Genomic DNA, 17,003 nt, shown 5'->3' on the forward strand with positions numbered 1-17,003 from the left:
GGGAAAAAAGGTTTATACATCTGCAACCTTGGCAATCAGGGCCTTAAACTGTCAATTTTATATGCTTAAGTACCAACAGCATGTTATGGGATTGCTGAAACAGAAAATGATTTCAGAATGTGCAGAAAATAAAGAATTGCAGGAATTATTGCATGCAGCTGAACAAGTTGGATAGCATACTTTGCAATGGGTTTTGATTCCTTATAGGCCTCCTGCAGGGCCGCAGGTACTGAATCTGTGATTAGGAGGCATGCCTGGTTAAAGGAACAAAATTTTACCTGATCATGTTAAAGCTAAATTGCTAGATGCACCTTTACAGCATGATTCTCTGTTTGGTATTAAGGCAGAAGATTTTAAAGAAAATGGAAGACAAAGCCAAGTCTATGCAAACTGTTAAAGGCTTCTTACAAGTCCAGCCACCATGATTCAGTAGACACTGGCCTCCCAAAAATTGGTCCTTTCCTGTGTCAGACAGAGCTCAAAGGGGCAAATCCAGATGCCCTAATGGTTCCAGATACCAGGCGCAAGATTCATACAGGTCAAAGCAGTGGGGCGCTTCCACCTCCAAATCTGGAGGAGATAAAGCGCAAACCTACAGAAAGCAATCCCAATGACTTCCCTCTGCCTTCACCAAGCACTTACCTTTTGGCAGCACCCGTAAGGGGAAAATTAGCACTTTTTGCTCAAAATTGGCAGTTAATAACCCAGGCCAAGTGGGTACTAAACATCATATCACAGGGATACAGATTCCATTTCCACACTCTGCCAATGGCAAATGGTTGGCCAGATCTTCCAAAAAATCAATGGGCAGAGGCACAGAAACGGTTTATGTCCCTCATGGATATGGGGGCCATTCAGGCAGTACCAGAACAGGAAACAGGACAAGGTTTTTTACTCAAGACTGTTTTTGGTACCCAGAAAGGACAAGGCCTGGCGGCCAATACTGGATTTATCTATTTTGAACACATACCTGGAAATTCCAAAATTCAAAATGCTTGACTTTGCAGCAGCTTCTGCCCATGCTGGGCAAGAATGCTTGGCTGGTGACTTTAGACCTAAAAGAGGCATACCTGTATGTCCCAATAAGACAGTCGTGCAGAAGATACCTCAGATTCAAGGCTGGCTTAATGCATTGCCAATTCTTTGCACTGCCCTTTGGCTTATCTACTGCGCCCAGGGTCTTTACAAAGTGCCTGGCACCAGTAATTGCATTTTGCAGACAAAGTATACATATATATCCTTACTTGGACAACTGTCTCATTCAAGCAGAAAACAAGGACATTTTTCTACACCTGGCGTTTGTGAAAAGGCTTCTAACATGCCTAGGGTACACAATAAACGAAAAGAAATCACAACTGGTACCCTCTCAAAAGCCAACATTCCTGGGTGCATGCTTGAATAGAACTGTCCAGATGCCTTACCCTCATGCCAGACCAGCAGTGGCAACTGACTACTACAAACTGATGGCAACAAAAACCCAGTCTTCTGCAAGACAAATTCTGCAGGCTCTGGGCTTCATGGCATCCTGCATACTACTGATTCCATATGCAAGACTGCATACGAGGAAACTTCAATGGTACCTAAAAAGTTTATGAAGCCAACATTCTCAGTCTGGAAACGGGTTCCTCTCATTCCCTGCCTGCAACAGGAGTTTCTATGGTGGGCAAAGGCATGTCACCAGAACATGGGACGGCCATTTACTCTACCCCCTGCCTTCTAAACCATGACAACAGATGCATCAGATTATGCCTGGGGTGCCCACATGGCAGGAAGATGCATTCAGGGCATATGGTCACCAAAACAAATGCATTTGCATGTCAACCAGAAAGAAATGCTAGCTGTTCAAAATGCCCTAACAGCCTTCAAGGACTTGCTTCATCCAGGACAACTACTGATGAAGACTGACAACACCACAGTCATGTGGTATATAAACAAGTAAGGGGGCACACTCTTACCCCCCTCTGCAGATTAGCCATGGCACTGTGGAACACAGCTTTGACCTACCAAGTATACCTTGAAGCTCAATTCCTGCCAGGAAAACAAAACACTCTGGCAGACTATTTAAGCAGAAACCTTATGGATCCTCACGAGTGGAAACTAAATCCACAAGTCTTCAGCATGATAACAGAGAAATGAGGGAGCCCGGACATAGATCTGTTTGCCTCTCCTCAAAATGATCAATTGAAAAGATTCTGCACAAGGACTTATCACAGACAAGCATGGAAAGTGGACGCTCTATCCTTCAGTTAGAAAAACCTATCTGTTTACGCCTTTCCTCCTCTGCCTCTTCTCCCCAAGGTCCTCCTAAAAGTCAGACAACAGAAACCAAAGATACTAATTACCCCGGACTGGCCCCGCCAGTACTGGTACCCAGTCCTAAGGAACTTCTCTCAATACCCAGCTTGGACCTTTCCTCAAAGACCACAACTACTGTCCCAGCAAAACAATCCGATCCTGCACAATCAACTACAAACTTTGAACCTGGCAGCATGGCTGATCATGTAGTCATACAAACACCTCTCAGTAAAGCTGTGATAGATGTCATTTTGGAAGCCAGAAGGCCTAGTACTAGAAAATCTTATGTTGACAAGTGGAAGAGATTCTGTGCTTGGAATCGAGCACAAAGAGCTGATGCAGCTGAACCAAATATTACTCTGGTATTGCAATATTTAACTGCGATGCTTGACAAAGGCCTATTTTTCTCATTAAAATCCATGCTTCTGCCATTTTGTCTCATTACAATACAGAGTCACCAATCTTTTCTCATCCTTTTTACTAAAGCAGTATCTTAGAGGAGCCAAAAATTTAAGGCCTCCTAGAAGATTACCATTGCCTGCATGTAACCTCAATTATGTGTTGGAAAAGCTCACCCTGCCTCTATTTGAACCAGCTGCTACTGCTGATATAAAGTTCTTATCATGGAAAACTGCTCTGCTAGCAATTCCTTCAGCAAGAAGAGTTTCAGAGCTACAGGCCCTCATGGCTGTAGAGCCTTTTATCATATTTTACCCAGACAGGGTATCTCTGAGGACAAGTCCTACTTTTAATGCCTAAGGTGGTTTCCAGTGTGGCTCTTAACCAAACCATTCATTTGCCAACCTTTGTATCCAAATCTGCAGAACAAGGGGGAGAGAATTCTGCATTCCTTGGGCATACACCGACAACTAACATCCTACTTGAGCAGGACTAAAGCTCTAAGAAAAACTGAGCAATTACTAGTGACATATGCTGCAGGATCAGAGGGCAAGGCTATTTCAAAGCATCCAATTTCGAAGTGGATAAGTCACCACATCCGTTTCTGCTAGTTGCACCATGGTAAACCTGTGCCCAAGGGCATTGGGTCTCATTCCACCAGAGCTACAGCTACTTCAGCAGCCTTTCTAAGGGGAGTACCAACCAAAGACATTCTAGAGGCTGCTACTTGGAGTTCTGTTCACACCTTTACAAATCATTATCATTTACCTCTTTATTCTAAATCCAGAGCAGGCTTTGCCACTGTAGTTCTGCAGGGCCTTATAGCCGCTCCTAATGCTGTTTAGCTCCAGCCCCCCAACCATAGCTTTGGGATTCGACCCAAATGTAATGACTGCAACAGTGAATACTCTAACATCTACATTTATGGTAAGTGTACACAACTGTACTTTCTTCAAGCTGTAAGTAACCCATGCCTTCTCAGTTATTTGGAGTCATGGGATTAAATTTCTTATTTGCATTCCAAATCTGCTTCTAGAGACTGAAAGGGGAGGAGACAAACCTCTTTCAAATAGCTCTGTTTTTGACCAGAGCAGCTGTTTAAGGTTTTCACCTAAATGCTTGTGGCTCTACCCTTGACACTGCTTCTCCCCATAAGGTTACTTGCATTGCAGTAGGGGCTAGATAAGCTGTCCTCTGTGTGAAACTAAGATCTTCAGCTGCTGTGTCTGCACCAATTTTGTTTCATGTAGTCTTTCCATCTTAAATTGAGGTCTGACATGAGAACATTGTCTCATTGTGCCAGTTTCCCCCATGGGGTCAGAAGGACTGTTTGTTTACTGCATTAGTACCACCAATTTTACACTGCCTAGTGATTAAGTATTAATCTGTCTGATAACTTTGTAAAGTATCTTTCAGCTACGTCTGTCTCCTTAAATAACCAATGACACTTTTAGTACAGCCATTTGATTTTGAAACGCATTTGGCATTTGAGTCTCCCTAGACCTCATTTAACCCCTCTTGGTTTTGTTGCTGTTAAATGTACTTTCCCTTTTGGTCCAGAAGTTTAGCAGACTTTGCATTCTTACCATGGCAAAGCTTTCCAAGTTATGTTTGGCTACGAGTTCCTGAACTATAGGCTTTATGTATAGTTTGAGCACAGAGTCGGTCTGTTATGCCCCTGACTCTGTACTTGGATATCTTCCATAAGCAAAAAAAATGTATTGTAGTAGTAATAGGTTTGAGTTTGGCTGTATCTGCAACGTCCCTTAAGATGTGATAGTTTTTTGTGTACATTTGAAAGGGAAACTGTATCCGCTACTGTACAGGCCTTGCTCAACTGATTTGCTTTGTTTTGCTTTTGAGTACACTTAAGTCTGGGATAGTGAAGATCCACTTATAGCCATTATAAATGTGTCTGCTCACACTGTGTGAAGCTTCTGCTTCATGATCATTCACACTTGTATTAAATACTACAAGTTTTAAACGTCTGTTCTAGATGTAGTGTAGGATTTCTTTTGTCTGTCATGTAAGGTGTGTTGTATACCATCTACTTATGGGGAATTAGGGGTTGTACTTTGAGCATCAGGTATCAGCGTGCATCAAAAAGTACAATTTATATTTGTATTCACAGTAACTGTAAATATTAGTATTACTGAAGACTTTGCTTCCATTGTTTGTTCTTGTAATGGTTGCTTTTAATTGTAGGTTTGGGTGGGTTTATTCCTGCATTCAGGGATGTTCGTGTTACCCTGCTGCAGTCATCACACTAGGATTATCCTGTTGCCAGGCGGTCCCGCAGTCTGCCGGAATTCCAAAGTCTTGGTCCAACGTGGTTGCTGTCGCTTCTTCCCTGCTGACAGTGCACCAGGGGTATAAATAATGCATCTGATGCCATTTTCTTCAGTCTTTCTTGCCGCGCGGTGCCCGAAGCAGAAGCAGTTCGCAAGTGCCGGTCGGCCGACTCCTGAGATTTTCGAACTCTAATTTCAGACCGAAGTCTTCAATAAAGCTAAGTACCCCGTTGGGGAAACTTTTCTTGCCTCAGATGTCAGAAAAAGTTAACAATTGTATTTCTTGTGGGATGCAAATACCTCAAGGATTTTCATTCTTACTGCATACCTTGCCTAAGCCCAGACCACGACGTCACTAGTTGTCGTTTTTGTGCTAGGTTTAATAAGCGTACTATAAAAAGACGCTTCAATTTCGCATGACACTACTTCGGTAGAAAATTTAACTACACTATGCCGTCGGAGCAACCGACTACCGGTGTGCACAAAAAAACGCAAGGATAAGGACAGGCAGCCTAGACCCAAGCAAGACTCTGAGGCCGCGGCTGGTACGGTCTCTGGTTCACCGGTCTTTAGTGAGGCTCCGATGCAACCCCCGACTACCGCAGATCTAGAACCAGACTGCTTCGGAACTTTTGGCGGAAAGTACCAGGCTGACGCAGCCATTCTGTTCAGCCCCTACCGACGACAACGCTGAAAAAAGATATCGGTGCTGCAGAAACTCCGTCTGTTTCTGAAGGCGTCTTCAGACCGACGCTCACCATTAAAACTTACCCTAAGACGAAGACTCTTATTAAACCTAAAAAGACTGCACTTCAGTCCCCTGTTCAAGGCCCCATGCCTAAGAAACAGATGCTCAAAATGGCTGAAGATTTGATTTCTTTAATCAAGGGTTCCCAACCCCCTCCTGACAAAAGGCCTAGACAAGAGGAAGATTATGCATCCTCTGAACAAGTGTCCATTTCCTCAGGCGACTAGGATTACTCCTTCTCCCCTTATGACGATTCTGATGCTGAGGATTCCATTCCCTCAGCTTCTCCTCCTGAAGACTACTCCTTTGGGGAAACTTTACACACTGAGGGAACACTTTCACTGGGAAGGTCAGGACTACTCTGACTCAAAGAAAAGGCTCAGAGTTTCTTTTACTCCCCCCAACACAGACCACTTGCCATCCCCCCAGTTTTAGACATTGTGGATGATGTTTACTTAGAATCTAGTTTGAACACAGACTCTCTGCCTCCTGCTCCGGCCAAACCTGACAGATACTATAGAGTGCCTGATTTCCACAAATTTCTTTATAAAAGCCCTGTTGCTGATCAGAGACCATCTCCCAGGGTCCCAAAGGGGCTAAGGCTTCTCTGGCAAAAAATCCTGTACCCTCTGAAAGGGACTCCAGAGCACTAGACAGGTGGGGGGAAAAAGGTTTACACCTCAGCCACTCTAGCTATGAGGGCACTAAATTGCCAATTTCACATGTTAAAGTATCGGCAATTTCTTGTATCTCATTTAAAACAAAGAAATGAGCACACTCCCTCAACAGTCTGAATTGAAAGAAATGCAGGATCTGTTGAACGGAACTGAACAGGTGGACAAACATACTTTAAAATGTGGGTTTGATTCTTTAGAGGCTTCCTGCAGAGCAGCTGCCACTGGGTCTGTTATACGTAGGCATGCTTGGTTAAAGGAACAAACTCTGCCTGATCATGTTAAAGCAAAGCTTCTAGATGTTCCCTTACAGCAGGATGTTCTTTTTGGAGTTAAAGCAGAAGTAGTCTTAAAGAAAATGGAGGATAAGGCAAAATATATGCAGACAGTCAGATTTCCTACAGGTACAGCCCCCTTGCTTCAGCAGAAATTGGCCAACAAAAAATTGGTCCTTTCCAGCTACTGACGCACCACAGAGGGGTAAATACAGACGTCCAAGAGGCAGAGGACAACCTCAAGCCCAGTACAAACCTCGCCAATGGGGCACTGCAACACAGAAGGGAGGAGAAGACATGTCCCAAACTACCAGAAGGTAAACTCAATGACTTGCATCTCATCTGGCCAAGCAACAATCTCTTGGCAGCCCCCTTGGGAGGAAAACTCGCACTTTTCTCGGACAACTGGCACATTGTCACAAAGGACAAATGGGTCCTAGACATAATTTCACGAGGATACAGATTCCATTTTCACAACTTGCCAATGAAAAGAGGAATGCCAAACCTGCCACAAAATCAATGGGCAGAGGCACAAAAACAAATTACAGCTCTCATGGACATGAGAGCCATTCAACTGGTATCTACTCGAGAGCAAGGCCAAGGATTTTACTCAAGACTCTTTCTAGTTCCCAGAAAGGACAATGCCTGGAGACCTGTTCTGGACCTTTCAATTCTAAACACCTTCTTACAAGTACCCAAATTCAGGATGCTAACACTACAGCAGCTACTTCCCATGTTGGGCAAGGAAGCATGGCTAGTTACGTTGGACCTCAAGGAGGCATACCTGCATGTCCCTATCAGACAAAATTGCAGAAGATACCTCCGTTTCGTTGCAGGTTCAACCCATTACCAGTTCTCTGCACTGCTCTTTGGCTTATCTACTGCGCCCAGGGTCTTCACAAAATGCCTGGCACCAGTAATTGCGTACTGCAGACAGAGGAATTCAAATATACCCATACCTGGATGACTGCCTCATCCAAGCAGAAAGCAAGGACGTCCTCTTACAACATCTGGCTTTTGTAAAACATCTAAGTTGCCTGGGCTACACAGTAAATGAAAAGAAATCAAAACTAGTACCCTCACAGAATGGCATTCCTGGGTGCCAGCTTGAATACAACGGCCCAGAAGGCTTATCTGATGCCAGGCAAACAAAGGCAACTGACTACCTATTTCAAAATGTTGGCAACAAAGACCCAACTACCTGCAAGAAAAATTCTGCAGGCCTTGGGCTTCATGGCATCTTGTATACTACTACCATTTGCAAAGCTGCATAAGAGGAAATTGCAGTGGTACCTAAAAAGCATATGGTCTCAACACAGCCACAGCTTGGACTCTGTATCTCTCATTCCCTGCCTACAACAGGAGTTTCTTTGGTCACAGGCATGTCACCTCAACAAGGGTCAGCCTTTCACCTTGCCCCCAGGCAGGCAAACTATGACAACAGATGCATAGGACTATGCCTGGGGGGCACACATGGCAGGACAGTGCGTTAAGGCGTATGGACTGCAGATCAAAGGAATCTGCACATCAGTCAGAAAGAGATGCTAGCTGTACAGAATGCTCTGACAGCCTTCAAGAATCCATTACATCCAGGACAACTTACAATAAGGACGGACAACACCACAGTAATGTAGTACATAAACAAGGGGGTACACACTCCTACCCTCTATGCAGGCAAGCAATGACCTTGTGGAACACAGCTCTGGCTTACCAAGTTCAGGTACAAGCTCAATTCCTGCCAGGAAAGAACAACACATTGGCAGACTACCCCAGCAGAAACATCATGGATCCCCACGAGTGGAAACTGGATCCACAAGTATTTGCAATGATAACTGAAAAATGGGGCCTTCCAGACATAGACCAGGTCTATCGACTAACAAAATTTTGTACAAGGAGACCTCACCATCAATCTTGGAAAGTGGACGCACTCTCATTTAGCTGGAAAAACCTGACAGTATATGCCTTCCCTCCATTACCTCTCCTCACAAGGATGCTTCTAAAAGTCAGGAAGGAGAGACCACGACTGATACTCATAGCCCCAGATTGGCCACGCCAGCACTGGTACCCACTATTGAGGAATATGGCCCAGGGCCCACCTTGGATTTTACCACAAATTACCCATTTGCTCACACAGCAAAACAATCATATTCTTCACAGCCAGCTCAAAACCTTAAACCTGGCTGCATGGCAAATCAACTATGCATCCAGCCAGCTCCTCTTTCCCAAGCAGTTATGGAAGTTTTCCTGGAAGCTAGGAGGCCTAGCACCAGGAAGGCTTATTCAGACAAATGGAAAAGGTTTTGTGCCTGGAACCAAACTAAAGGCCAAGACACAATTCAGCCTCACATGCCTCACATACAGTATTTAACTGAGATGTTGCAAAAAGGACTGTCTTTTTCTTCCATTAAAATCCACGCATCAGCTATTTCAGCCCACTACAACACGGATCCACCCTTATTTTCTCATCCACTTCTAAGGCAGTTCCTCAGAGGGGAAAAAAACATTAGCCCCCCCCCCCAGGAGAGCACCTACACCAACATGGGACCTCAACTTTGTTCTGGAAAAACTCACGCTACCTCCCTTTGAACCAGCTTTCTCTGCAAATCTACAGTTCCTATCATGGAAGACTGCCCTGCTGAAGAGTCTCAGAGCTGCAGGCACTAATGGCAGTGGAACCTTTCCTCATTTTCCATCAAGACAGAGTTGCTCTACGAACTAATCCTTCCTTCATGCCTAAGGTGGTTTCCAGTGTGGCTTTAAATCAAGCCATCCACTTACCACCTTCTTCCCAAATCCACAGAACAAAGGAGAAAGACTCCTGCATTCCTTGGACATTCACAGGCAACTTCGTTACTACTTGGATAAAACTAAGGCTTTCAGAAAATCTGACCAGCTCTTTGTATCCTATGCTACAGCTTCACAAGGGAAGGCTATATCAAAACAAACCATTTCCAAATGCATAGGACATTGCATTCGTTTTTGCTATACCCATCATGGAAAACCAGTTCCTTCTACCATTAGGCCCCACTCTACCAGGGCAACAGCTACCTCTACAGCCTTCCTCAGGGGGGTTCCAACCAAGGAGATTTTGGAAGCTGCAACTTGGAGTTCAGTACACACTTTTACCAAACAGTGTCACTTACCTCTTTATTCTAAGACTAGGGCTGGCTTCGCCACTGCAGTTCTGCAGGGCCTTCTAGCCTCCTCTAACCCTCTGACTCCTCCACCCATCCTTAGCTTTGGGATTCTACCCAAGTGTGATGACTGCAGCAGGGTAACACGATGTACAGTTTTATACCTACCATAAATGTAGATGTTCGACTGTACACCCTGCTGCAGTCCAGGTTACCCTCCCCCCGTCCCCTCTGATCTAACTGGCTAAATCTCTACAATACCTTCCTGATGTGTTTGCTTATAGCTGGAGGGGTTTTGTGTTTGTGCAAAATTTACTTAGTTTGGCACTAATTTCTGACCACCTTTTTGGGGGCACCTGACATCTGGGGCAAGAAAAACTGAAGAAAATGGTGTCTGATGCATTATTTATACCACTGGCGCACTGATGTCAGGGAAGAAACGACAGCAACTGATGCCGGACCAAGACTTTGGAATTCCGGCCGACTGCGGGACCGCCTGACAACAGGATAACCCTAGTGTGATGACTGCAGCAGGGTGTACACTCTAACATCTACATTTATGGTAGGTACAAAACTGTACTTTATGGGTTTTCAGTGTGTACACTTTGATTTTATGTGCATTTATTCCTAAACATTGCCAGTGAGCAAGCAGATTTCCTTATTGAGCTCCTTTTAGCCTGCTACAGTAACACTTCTTAGAACAGTAATTCTTTGTTTTCTCTGCTCCCAGAAAGATATACGATGCTTTTACCCATACTTCACTAGGAGAATTTTTAATGCTGGAACATCCAGAAAAATTTTGTACCAATAACTTACTTCCTAGCCTTACTCTTATTTTTGTAGTTGAGGTGGAGAGGGGCTGTTGTGTGGATTGGTTAAAATCAGCTTGAGGTGGATCATTAAGGTTGTCAGTAAGCAAACCTGCATGAACTGTGAAAACATTCTTCTGATTAATTTTTTTGGTTGAGAGCAAAAGTAAATATTGCTTTTGCTTGCATGAGTGCTGTAATCTACAGCTGCAGAAGGTACTATTGAACATGGTGGCTGTTATTATATAATGGGCAAAAGTAAACTATTTCATCAATTTGTCAACGAGGAGGAATTGATTTTTGTCAGGTCAGTTTTACCAGAATGCCTTTGGCTTTAAGAAAGTTCTCAAAGGTGCAATCGTTTGGGTTGTTGTGTCTTTCGGCTTTTTCCGGTTAGGGGTCGCCACAGCGGAACTCCGGTCCGCTAATGATTGGCAGTAGATTTTTTACGTGACGAGTTGCCGGCCCTGACGCACAACTTAATGAAGATAAAAATGCTTTGCGCAGGTAGCCATTGTGTAACACTAAAAAAGGGGACATCAAGTTTTCTTGCTGCAGTTCAGTTTGAACTGTTCCTCCTTATGAAATATTTTATTTAGTACAATTTCTAACTTTTACTGTGATATCGGAACCTTTTAATTTTCTTACTCTAAGTATATTGCAAATATAGTTGGTTTTCAGGGTCTATTAGCATGTCGACAAGGCTGTTCATCGAACGCCCTTACGTCAACACATATAAAACAAAATCCCAAAATCTCGAATGGCCACAATAGTAATCCCCCCCCCCCCCCCCGGGAAAAAAAAATCACTGGGCCAACAGCAAACACACCAAACTGACAGACATTAATCCCCCACCCCCTGGGTAAAAAATCACTGGGCCAACAGCAAACGCACCAAACTGACAAAATAAAGTGGGGGGGGGCTTTGCCCCCCACACCCCCCTACTTAAATATACCAATTCCAAGATTGCGCTGCAGTGCAGGAAACTGCAAATTCCTGACAACAGCCAGCTTTTTTTCCCCTGGGGAAAAAAAATCACTATTGTGGCTGTTCGAGATTTTGGCGTTTCATTTTTTGTCAACGTAAGGGCGTTCGATGAACAGCCCTGTTGACATGCTAATATAGACCCGTTTTTCAGCGCCTCTTATATCACCTTAGAATTTATGTAAACACTAGTCTTACAGTAGCATGAAAAATTTAATTTTCAACTTTTCTTGTCTGTGTGCCCATTTTGTCATCTTGTGTGTTTAAGTCTAGCAATAATGTTTCTTTGGCTCCTGTGTAGTAAAGAGTTTGGTTCATGCTTGTTTTTCCTAGGGCCTTTTCATTAACACCATCAGGGAAAGTACAAGTTTAGCCAAAGTGAATATAGTTTAAGTAGTTTTATTTCTCCATGTGCTTTCCCCTTGAACATCTGTATGAACAACTGTCATACAGTAGGTTTCCTGGTTGGTGGGTCGTAAGTTAGAAACGTTATTTGAAGTGGACTTCCCTTTAAATGCAGTTGTTGAAATAGATGGTCTTTTTCATAACTAACAGTTAGTGCAAGATACATTTACAAGGCTGTTTTTGTTTGATTTTTGTCATTACATGCAGCATTAAAAAAAAAAATAAATAGATTGAATCAGGCATAGGAATATGGCAAGCATCTGGAAAGAATTTGTTGAATTTTCCATGCCGACTTCTCCCCCTACTACTTACGTTAGTACCAGCCTGGGCAGCACATCTACAATCGGACTGAGTTTATCACCTTATGGTCGATCAGTAAGTTTATTTTGCCATATTAGCAGTATTTGTAGCCTAAATACAGTGTAGTTTTTTTATTGCAGGGCACAATGTGACAACCTTCTTTCTGCAGGTTAAGTGGCAGTGTAGTAAAGTATGGACAAAAGATTTATTTTCCCCTTTCTAATGGTTTGAGATTTGCACAGGCTTTTTTGGTACTAATGTGAAAAAAATTACGTATGATACTTTGCCAGATTTAGGAAGCCAGTGTTTTGTAGTACCTATCGGAGAAAATTTGCTTATTTTCTTATGTCTTGTAGTATTAGCTGAAAAATTCAAGCAGTTTGAAGATTTCTAAAAATTATACTCTCGTGTACTGTTCAGACAATGTATAAAATATCTGGTGTGAAGTGAAGCAAAATTATTTTATCAAGCTTGAACAGTAGCAGTTAACAGGCTGTTCTTGTGCCCTGTGACAATCTTAGTGAATTAACATCAATATTATAATTAGTGCTTTTAGCGTTTTAGGTGTAGTTATTTAACCTTTTTTCAAATTGTGAATGTTTTTAGCAGCTTATTTAAAAAAAAAAAAAAAAAAAAAAACATTTTTTTTGCAGATTTGCTTGTTAAACACCAGAATGGTACAAAAAATTTGTAGTGGCAGAAAAGTGACTTTACAGTGTTTTGGTAGGAATAAGCACAACATTATGCAGATCATATAATTTAAAGAATGGACTACACTAAAAGGGCTTTTAACCTTTTGCAGCTTATGTAGTTTGCTTAACAGTTTGCCTTGCAGAAGAATGTCATGTTAGCTTTTTTGTCGTTGTGGGATGACTCCAAGCTTGTGCTGCAGATTAATGTATGCAGAGATGTTTCTTCCTCCTTTGTTGTAGTTCTCCTGTATTTTTCACTGACTTGGGACTTGACTTTCCCTTTGGGCATATAATTTGTGTGGATTCTGAGTTGAGCAAGAAGTATCCTGCAGCATATTTAGTGGAGGTAGTCTTTATTATATACCAGACTGTCCAGTTGTAAGCCTCTTACATCATACCTGGTGCTTTATGTCCAGCGAAAATTGTTGCAGGCCAGTATGTGTGTTGCCACATGCACAAACCACTGTAGATGCTTATCGGCAGTGGCAAGTTTCATTTGCCTTCTACAGCATCTTTCATCATCCACTTTGCTTAGAAGTGGACCAGGCATCCTCTTGACTATTTAGCCCTATTACTGGAAACGGGGTTACTGTTTCTTATAGATAAGATGCCCTTCCTTTGTGCAGTCAGGATTGTTTGTGTTTATATTGTATAATTTACTTAAGTATTCCTGCAAAAGCTTCATTTGTGTATAGGGCACTTTGCACTACATTTCAATTTGAATCTTGTAACCCTCACCTCCATCCTGTGTCAACACTTTCTTCAGCTGTTTATTACAAGTTTCTGGTAGCTACTGAGTTGAAAGGATTGTTGGTACCTTTTTTCTTTTAATTTTTTTACATATTTCCGTAGGTTATTTTCTGGTATATTGAATTTTAGGCAGCTTTGTTAAACTTGCATTGCCGTGCTGGACAGTTTTGTCAAACTGCTTCTCTAGAATGAAAAGGCAATAAACATTTATAATGAAATGGGTATCCTTTTACATGTGTGTCAGGAATTTTCACCATTTCGTCAACGATTTTATTTATTTTTTCTGTGAAATTTACAGTCCTGGAGCATTTTCATTGTGTTTGATAGGCATTTAACTCCCTTAAAGGTTTGTGACACTTTACTCCACTTAAGCTAGTTGATGATCTTCGTAGTCACGGTTGCAGTACTGATCTTTGTGTTTTTCTGCCATGTAGAAGCCTGCGACTAGCCCCATTCCCAGAGTCTGTGCATAATCCCCAGACAGTTGGTCTGGATGCTTAGCTAGTTTTTTTTTTTTTTTTTTTTTTTGCATTAGTCTGTTTTATTACAGTTACTCTGAGTGATGGCAATTTCTGTTATAGTTTGTGGTATACATCAAACTGTCAAACTCAAAAGTGCAAGGATGTCCATTGAAGCCTCCCACAGATGTTTTTATTGTAAACCTTTTAGGCCCTGGTATGTAAGGTTGCTAGTCTTAAGTGTCTGAAGTCTGTCTTTTTGAGTAATTTAATTTTCAGTAGTGCACTTCTGGATCTGATGTCATTTGCAGTCTTCCTCAACCTGTGGGTTTGTATCCGCATGTTCATGTTTCACTGTTGCAGTCATCACTTGTGGGTTATCCCTGCTGTGGTAACCCTCAGCTGGCCCGAATAGCAGAGTCTGTGTTTTTCTGTGTCTTCTGCGGTCGCATGTAGTCTGACGTCAGATCGTCAGTCCTGTAAAGCAAGGCAGCTGACATTACATCAGTCTTTCTTGCAGTGGAGCCCGTAGCAGAAGCAGTTCGTACGAGTGCCGGTCGGTTGCTACCAGAGTTTGAATTTAAGCTGAAAATGTCTAAAGCTAAGTACCCTGTTAGGGACCCTTTTTTTTTCTTGCACTAACCGATGTCCAAAAAAGTTAACAATGGTCTTGCCTATGGAAAGCAGATCCCACACTGATACTTCTATTCTTACTGGGTCACTTGTTTAGGTACAGACCCCGACGTCCCCATTGCTGGTTCCGTCTCCTCTCTAATGCGAAAACCATTCGCCGTACAGCTCTTATTGTAGACTGTTATTTTCGTGTTCCATCTTTGTATTCCAAAATGGCGTCCGTCAGCAAAAAATCCGTTGACATTCCGAAAAAACTCAGATAAAGATAGACAGACCACACAAGGCTAAGCCTTCTGACCACTCTACAGCTAAGCAGGTGGTCAGTTCTCCGGAATTCAGTGAGGTGCTTTCGCAGCCCTTGATGTCTGATTAGATATCTACACAGGCCTCTTCCAAGACCCTTTCGGAGTCTAGTATGCCGCAGAAATTTACGTCTTCCAAGCCTTTGGTTGTCTATTTCTGCCTCTTTTGGGTCTGTAGCTGCGACACAGGCACTGGCTTCCGAGGAGGCCTTTTGCACTACTGAATCTAGACAAAAGTAAACCTCTCCTCATCTGACTACCGTTTCTCTCAGACCAGCTGGTAATCTCAGGCGTAGAAGCCAGGCTACTCCTAGAAAATCTGCTTTTAGCCACCATCTTGCTCCTGCTCCACTACCCCAAGCACAAATGCTTAAAATGGCAGAGGATCCTCCTCTCCCTTATCCGGGGTACTCAGCCCACAGCTTCTAAAGGGAAAAGGCACCCTTGTTCAGAAATTGACAGAACAGGATTCTGAGGACTCTGACTTCAGATTTTGAAGAGGAACAACAATCTCTGACTGCTTATGAGGAATTCAGATGCAGAGGAGTCCATCCCTTCTGCCTCCCCTCCAGAAGACCTTTCCTTTGGGGAAACCCTTCACACCCTCGGAAGATTTCCAATGGGCATCTCAGGATTTCCCCCAGTCTAAGAAACGACTTGGAGAGTTTCTGGACTTGCACTAGCACAGACCCCTGGCCCATCCCCCCACTTTTAATAGTGGTGGATGATATTTGCCATGATTGTAGCTTAGCCCCTGACACCCTCCCACCTGCTCCCAGTAAACCTGACTGGTATTGCAGAGTACCGGATTCTCTCAAACACCTGTACAGAAATTCTGCTGCAGACCCCAGAGGTCATTACATAAGGACCTAAAGGAGCGAAGACCAGTTCTGCCAAGAATCCTATTCCTGTTGAGAAGGCTTCTAGAGCTCTGGACAGATGGGGTAACAAGTGTATACACCTCTGCAACCTTGGCTAGCAGAGCACTCAACTGCATCAGTTCCTTTATGTTAAAATATCAACAACACACTTTGGAACTATTAAAACAAAATATTTCTACCTTTCCTGACTGTACCAATTTGAAAGAGTTAGCAGATTTAATGCACTATGCTTGTCAAGTGGCCAAACAGTTGATACACTGTGGATATGACACCCTAGAAGCCTCTTGCAGGGCAGCAGTTTTAGGATCTGTCATTAGGAGACTTGCATGGTTGAAGGAACAACCTCTCCCTGATCATGTCAAGTCTAAACTAATTGATCCACCCCTGGATAAGGACTGCTTGTTTGGAATAAAGCAGAAGAGGTGCTTAAAAAGATGGAAGACAAAGCAAACTCTATGCAAGCAGGAAAAGATTTCTTTCAGTTTCAACTTTCCAGGTTCAACAGGAACTTTACCTCCTAAGCACTGGTCCTTCCCTGCACCTAGCAGATGGGGCCAAGGTAAGCCCCAAAGGGGCAGAGCATCCAGGTCCCTACCCTACGGCCAGCAGAGAAGCAAACAGTGGACCACTTCCGCCCCAAAGGCAGGGAGTTATAAACTACCATTCTATGGCAAAAACTCTCAATGACCCCCCCCCCCCCCACCCTCCCTTCACACGCTAAAAGCTAGGAGGAAGGCTCTCCATTTTCTGTAACAAAGGACCAATGAGTCTTAAAGATAATTTTTCAGGGATACAAATTCTTTTTCAGCGAACTCCCAATTCCAAGAGGGTACCCAGACTTTCCTTCAAATCAGTGGGCAGAGGCATTGAAACGGGTCCAGACACTTGTATCTCAGAAGGCAGTAGAACCTGACCCGTCAGATCAAACAGGCAAAGGCTTTTATTCCAGATTATTCCTTGTCCCTGAAAAGAG

At 43.2% G+C, this 17,003-nt stretch overlaps 1 protein-coding gene across 1 annotated transcript in view; it reads left to right on the forward strand.

Annotated features, from left to right (window-relative positions):
• The first annotated feature begins 12,191 nt into the window (after window positions 1-12,191).
• CSDE1 (cold shock domain containing E1) overlaps window positions 12,192-17,003 on the forward strand; it is a 2,062,269-nt gene continuing 2,057,457 nt past the window's right edge. The window contains exon 1 of the mRNA XM_044076154.1: window positions 12,192-12,389. Coding sequence (XP_043932089.1) covers window positions 12,264-12,389 — 126 coding nt within the window. The 5' untranslated portion in view covers window positions 12,192-12,263. The remainder of the gene's footprint in view (window positions 12,390-17,003) is intronic.

This window comes from Protopterus annectens, chromosome 7.part0 (genome assembly GCF_019279795.1).
Source record: "Protopterus annectens isolate FY-2018-M chromosome 7.part0, PAN1.0, whole genome shotgun sequence".
NCBI classification, from domain to species: Eukaryota; Metazoa; Chordata; order Ceratodontiformes; family Protopteridae; genus Protopterus; species Protopterus annectens.